The sequence below is a fragment of the Octopus sinensis genome, linkage group LG9, assembly GCF_006345805.1.
Source record: "Octopus sinensis linkage group LG9, ASM634580v1, whole genome shotgun sequence".
In the NCBI taxonomy this organism is placed as follows: Eukaryota; Metazoa; Mollusca; class Cephalopoda; order Octopoda; family Octopodidae; genus Octopus; species Octopus sinensis.
The window spans coordinates 28,349,028-28,356,444 of record NC_043005.1 but is presented as its reverse complement, the minus strand read 5'-3'; the positions used below and the strand labels follow the sequence as shown (position 1 = coordinate 28,356,444).

The 7,417-nt window shown below is 34.6% G+C and overlaps 1 protein-coding gene across 1 annotated transcript in view; it reads right to left on the bottom strand.

The window, feature by feature from the left end:
• Positions 1–1,837, bottom strand: part of LOC115215599 — a 52,930-nt gene extending 51,093 nt beyond the window's left edge. Inside the window, exon 1 of the mRNA XM_029784819.2 lies at positions 1,690–1,837. Within this exon, the coding sequence (XP_029640679.1) occupies positions 1,690–1,765 (76 nt within the window). The 5' untranslated portion in view covers positions 1,766–1,837. The remainder of the gene's footprint in view (positions 1–1,689) is intronic.
• Between the last annotated feature and the right edge of the window lie 5,580 nt (positions 1,838–7,417).

The following is a 7,417-nucleotide window of genomic DNA, read 5'->3' as shown; positions in this document are numbered from 1 at the left end:
CTGGCCTTACCTGCAATCCTTTATACAATATATTCTACACGATGTTTCATAGTAATTATTCCATTATAATTATGTATTATAAATTTTTATAATACATACATATATATATATATATATATATATATATATATATATATATATACACACACACATACCTACATTTACTTATATCTAGATATAAGGTCTATGATTGAATGAAGTTATTTAGAACCTGATAAACTTTCTTCAGAAGTCACAATTGACCCATAATGTAGCAACCTGGAAAGACTGCTTCAAGTGTAGGACATTTATTTAAATATATATATATATATATATAAACACTATTTTTTAATATACTGGAGTATTTTATTGAACAGTAGTACACTTTATCCTTGAATTAAGTTTGTCATTATTATATATGTATCATAATCATATAATTAGCTTCTTCTCTTTTATGTGTATCTATGTGTATTCATGTATACATGTTTGCATGCATATGTGTGTGTGTGTGTGTGTAAATATATATATATATATATATATATATTGTTGGTAAAACATAAATCCCAAAAAGAAGAGTACATTCTAAGTTCTCGAGCAATATATTATATAAATAAAGTTAGATATGTTCAGCTTAGCTTTATAGTGTATCATCAGACCCCAACAGGTTTGGGATCTGATGATATGCCGTAAAGCTAAGCACTTTATGGACGTGAAACTCAGGGTAATCCCATAATCTGAACTTATCTAAATTTTTATGTATAGGAGTGGTTGTGTGGTAAGTAGCTTGCTTACCAACCACATGGTCCCAGGTTCAGTCCCACAGTGTGGCACCTTGGGCAAGTGTCTTCTACTATAGCTTCTGGCCAACCAAAACCTTGTGAGTGGATTTGGTAGACGGAAACTGCAAGAGGACTGTCGTATATGTATATATATATGTATACGTGTGTATGTGTTTGTATGTCTGTTTGTCCCCCAATATCGCTTGACAACCGATGTTGGTGTGTTTACGTCCCTGTAACTTAGTGGTTCGGCAAAAGAGACCGATAGAATAAGTACTAGGCTTACAAAGAATAAGCTCTGGGGTCAATTTGCTTGACTAAAGGTGGTGCTCAAGCATGGCTGCAGTCAAATGACTGAAACAAGTAAGAGTAAAAGAGTGTGTGTGTATATATATATATATAAAATGATTTCAATATTAATCTGAGTCGTGTGGATTCTTTATTTTTTCTTTTTGCCTACGTAAAAAAGTGTTGTATCTGGGAGATCTTTATGGTAGCGGAAAAGGAATTTTAGCTCCTATTTCTAAAGTCGGTGCATGGTGAAGCAATTAGCTGACTCCTAATTATAATTATGTTTATAATTATGAAATATTTGTATATATAAAATGAGGTAGTTATAGTGAAGCATTGTGTGGTGTTACTCTAAAGAGATTTGTTGTGTAAGACCAGAACAATACCTTCTCACATTGCTCTAGCCTTACACAACAAATTTCTTTAAATATATATATTATATATATACATATACATATATATATAAACATGCTCATACACACATGTATGTATGTATGAGTGTACATATGGAACTTTTATATATATCTATATATTCTAATTATTAATGGATTTGATGTATAGTAATCTAAAGTCTAAGAATTTTCAGATTGAGTGCTAAAACAAAAAGAATCAAATAGTTGGAAATGGTTTTATAACTCACCGGCAATTGCTGCAGCCACAATGGCTACAAGAACTATAAGTCTGAACATGGCGACGACTAATGTAAGATCGCGCATCAAACCAAGAAGATTTTAGCTTTTATAGGGACCCTGATGGTGTGTTTGGAAACAGCCATTGAAGGCCAGGATCATCATTGACCAATCAGGATGCACCAAACTCTTTCTAGAATAGTTTTGCTTTTAGCTGTGTTTTGTTGACAGAAACAGTGCTTACGTGGTGGGGGTGGGGGGTGGGGGGTGGGGGGTGTTTGGGGTGGTGGAGTTTGATGGTTGAAGTGTTCTGACAGACATGAACTCTTGTTATTTGGTAACTGTGATATGAATGTAAACAATTTCAATCTAAATGCCTCCAATATTGATGGTAAGTCAAAGTAAAATTCAACAAATGTAAGCGAAAACATGTTTAATATTTTTCCATATGCCTGAGAATCTCAATGACTATGATAATAATAATGATAATAATAATAATGATGATAATATTAATGATGATGATGATGATGATGATGATGATGATGATGAGATGATGATGATGGCGGTGGATGGTGGTGGCGGTGGTGGTGGTGGTGGTGGTGGTGGTGGTGGTGGTGGTGGTGATGGGCATGGTGGTGAAAGTGGTGGTGGTGGTGGTGGTAATGATGATGATGATGATGATGATGATGATGATGATGATGATGATGATGATGATGATGATGATAATAATAATAATAATAATAATAATAATAATAATAATAATAATTAAAAAAAAGAAACAGAGAGCCTAATTGTAGCGATAAAAACAAACAACTTGAGAAAAAATATATATGGTGAGGATGTGTCAGAAAAATGTATGGCTTCTGGAACATGGAACAAGACAGTAGCACACATTGTGACAGAATGCTCCAAGTTGATATAGGAAGAATATAAGAAATGGAGGCACAACCAGGTTGTAAAAATTTTGCTCTGGAAGCTGTGCCAGAAATGGGGATTTGAAACTGGAAACATGTGGTTCAAATACTGAGTCGAAAAAGTACTAGAGTTGGAGAAATGTAAGATTTTGTGGGACTTTCCTATTCAAATGGAGAAGTTAGAAAATAAGAGACCAGATGTAACAATTGTGGTTAAGAAAAAGCGAAGTTGCTTACTTATCGACCCATCATACCTGTTTGATTCCAGGATCAGAAAGAAAGAAGAAAAAAAAATACAATCCCTTAAAATTTAAAATAGGAAGAATTTGGAATATCAAAACAGTAAAGGTGGAGCCTATAATAATTGGTGTGTTGGGAACAGTAAGCAAAGATAAAGACAAAAGGTTGAGGGAGATTGAAATAGTAGGGCTCCTACAGAAAATTTCTGTTAGGGACAGCAAGGATTATCAGGAGGGTTTTAAGTACTTGAAAGACTGGTGTAAACTTGTGAATACCTAAGGTTACAAGTAGTAACCTACTATCGACATAATTCATACCAGGAATAAAACCGAACCTGAGCCAAACCAAAATAATAATAATAATAATAATAATAATAATAATAATAATAATAGAAATGCATCTCAAGGCGGTTACAATACCAGTGATCGTAGGAGCACTAGGAATGATCAAGAAGGGAACCGAAAATTATATGAGAATGATCCTTGGCTTACCATCCCTGCAAGAAGTGCAAAAGATTGTCTTAACTGGTACATCACATGTATTGAGAAGAGCATTGTCGATGTGAGAACTGTTGCTGCTCATGTATTTTAATTTAACTTTAAAAAAAAAAAAAAAAAAAAAAAAATGAACGAACTACTGAGTTTGGTTTAATGGCCTACCAATGTATACTATGAGTTTCTTTGCCCTAGGAGTCGGGAAGACACTCGGCAAGAAATGGAAGCAAATTTGAAAGAAGGAAAAAAAAGTAATAATAATAATAATAATAATAATAATAATAATAATAATAATAGCCCTGATGCAGTACCAATGCCCTGATGCAGTACCAATGCCCTGATGCAGTACCATATACCCTGATGCAGTATAAATGCCCTGATGCAGTACCAAACAGTGGATCTCATGGCTTCTGATCTTAACGGATTGGAAGTGTTATCATGTACATTGTTTTGTCTTGGTATAAAAGATGGGCTACAGCAAATATTCTGCTCAATACCACAGATTTGCTTGTCAGTTGTTTGACCTTAACCAGTTGACCATCTCCCTTAATGGCTGACGATATGTGCATCTCTGATCATGAGCAGAAGTGGTGGGGAAGCATCATAGCCATGTGTTGAAAGGAATTTTAGAGGTTTGGATAAGTCACCTTTGGAAACACAGGTGGTTCATTCAACATCCTTAAACAGTCTCTATTCAGGGACCTTTTGAGTGGGATGGGCTACTCGACCAGAAGAAAATTCAAACTGGGCCCCACCTGCAAGGTCATGCGCTATTTATCTTGACATGAGATCACCATGTTGCGCACATGTGATACATGTGCCTGGTGTACCCTTATCAGACGGGTAGTCATGATGGATATACTGGGCTTCGTATATTTTACCCCAGTGTCACTTTGATGGCATGCACTGCTCTCTCACTCAATAATAATAATAATAATGGTTTCATGCTTTGGCACAGGGCCCAGGACTTTTGTGGGAGGAGTAAACCCAACCCTAACTTTCTGAAACATAATATGTCATTATGGAACATGAATCTCCAATTATATCATTCAAATGGAACACTGGCTTCAAATAATGTTAACATCAACAGTGGCATTTTCCAAGCTGACTCACTTTCACCTCTAATTTTTTGCATAGCCCTAATACCCCTGAGAAGTGAACTTAACAGAACAGGTTATGGGTATAAATTTGACAAGAAATAAGCCATCTATTTTATATGGATGACTTAAAACTCTACAGCAAAGACAATTGTGAGCTTGAAGGCCTATTACATACTGTGAAAGTATTCAGTGATGACATAGGGATGGAGTTTGGTCATGATAAGAGTGCAAAGACCACTTTCAAGAAGGAGATATTGATAACCTCCAATTCAGTCATGTTAAATGTTGAAACAATTATAAAAGAACTTGAGCAAGAACAAACCCATAAATACCTGGGAATAAATGAAGGTTCTCGCTTTTCAGTATGCAAACATGAAAGAGAAGATCAGGAAGGAATGACAACATCTGAAATCTGAGCTAAATGTATATAACAAGATGTTAACCATAAATTCTTTAATATTTCCAGTTGTTATTTATAGCTTCAGTGACTGAACTGGAATATCAGTAAAATAAAGAAAAATAATACAAAAATTTGTAACCTACTGACTTGTAATAAGATTTACCACCCAAAGACAGATGTGGATCGTCTTTATTTTCCCAGAGCCCAAGGTCAAAGCATGATCCAATTTGAACTTTCTTATGAAACCATCAAAATTAGACTGGCCAAATATCTTGAAACAACAAATGACTGGATGAGTGGACCACTTGATTGTTGAATGTAAAGTTTTAGCACCAGAGGAGTATAAATAAAGATATGACTGAGTTGGCTAATATCTATACTGGTTAAAATGTTGGTATTATAAAACAAAAACTGTTGACAAATGGTATAACCATCAACCTGAGGCTGTAACTAAAGGAGAAAATGTCACAATTCTTTGGGACTTTCCAGCACATACAGACAGAACCAAAAAAGCTAATAAAGCAGATATTGTAGCAAAAGACCAAAATAATAAAGTCTGTTTATTGATTGACATGAGTATCTCTTGTGATCAAAATGTCTTGACAAAAGACTCTGACAAGCTCAGAAAATATAAAGATTTGCTGATTGAAATTCAAAAAGTGTGGCATCTCATGTTGATAAAAATACTAATGATTGTAGGAACTCTAAGAATGCTCAAAAGAGGAACTGGAAATTGAGAATGATCCTTAGCTTACCATCCCTGCAAGAAGTGCAAAAGATTTTTTTTTTCTAACTGGTATGTTATACATATTAAGAAATGCATTGTCTCTGTGAGAATGATTACTTTCCATGTAAATAAGTCTTTTTGTGCATAACTTTGATTTGGTAAATTAATAATTTGGTGTGTTTAATTTAATGGCCTATCAATATACACAGTTTCTTTGGCCTAGGTGTTGGGAAGACAGTTGGCAAGAAATGGGTACGAGATTGAAGGAAGAGGAAAAAATGATAATAATAACGATAACAACAACAAGGTGTCATTGAGAATCATGAATATAAGATCTTGTGGGATTTTACAATTCAATGTGGCTCTGTAATTGACACTCAGAGATCAGACATCATTGTAATGGATATTAAAGAAAAAGGAAACCAAAATCATAGATATTGCCATACCTGGGAAAGCACATGTAGGGGACAAAGACCTGGAAAAGGTGGAAAAAAAACAAATTACAAAAAGACAAAATTGCAAGAATGTGGACAATGAGGAGAGTAACTGTTATCCCATTAGTTGTAAGGGCATGTGGAGCACTAGCACCTAAGTTTGAGAAATATGCCAGAGAAATTGGAATTGACATGAGGGTTGAGCAGGCCCCTAAAATGGATCTAGTTAATACCTAAGTACTAAGTTTTATAATTAGTGGAGATGGACCATGTGGAACCTTCGATGACAAGATGCTGTCTGCTCTCACAGGATAAATCAGAGCAATTAAGATTGAGAGTTCTGAGAGGTAAAATAATAATGAACCTGGGTCAAATCATTAATAACAGTAATAATAATTATTTGAACAAATGGATTGAGGAAATAGGCATAAAACCTAGATTGGTGCAGCTCCAGAAAACAGTGTTATTAGGAACAGCTAGGATACTTAGGAGGATTTGTGGTATCTATTTTTCTTTTTCAACAGCTTAATCTGTTGTGTACATATGCAACAACAACAACAACAACAACAATAATAATTTATGAAGAATGTTATATTCCATAAATTTACTGTATCTACTGAGACTGATTGTCCATGTAAAAAATATCACTACAGAGGTCATCATAAAAGTAAGCTTGACAACTCTGAACCTTGTTATCCCACAAAAAAAACTGCACTTACATCACAGAACAGAAAGTCAAGAAGAGATTTTAGAGTCATACTCATTCACTTAGAAACTTTGATAAACAAAATGTAAAAAGACTCTCAAATCATATTTGGTCAATGAAAGAAAATAATTTTGAGTTATAATATCCATAGGAAAATTGTTCCTACAGGAGGAACTGAGCAAAGCTCAGCAAGCCAACGAAACACTCATAACTCAGTTATGTACAGTTAAACTCAGAGTTAAACCTATTGCTAAACTTATTAATATAACTAAACTTGAACTAAACTCTTCAAGTCAGCAAAACACCTGTCAGTCACATGTAGTGTTACCACTGTTTACATCAATGGCTTGTTTCTACATTATGGTACCTATTTACAGCTAATTGAACTGAGCTATTGATGTATGTTGACCAAAGACACAGCTATAGTGTCTGTGTTTGGAAACTGCCACCTTTCAGTTTCTTGTTCCTTGATTTGATCATTTGTGACATGTAAAGCTGCTTTGCCTAATGGCAGGGTTGTTGGACTCATCATTGTCAGATCACGGATTTAGATCTAAGACCAGGCAGTGTACTGTACTTTTTTTTATAGCAGAGCATTTTATTTAATGTTACTTCTGACTAATCAGATACAAATGAAAGGAAACAAGTAAAGAGTTCACCCAGTGGTGACTGGTGTCTCATTTAAGGAGAGATTTTGTATTATCAGCATCATGGAAATTGGGAT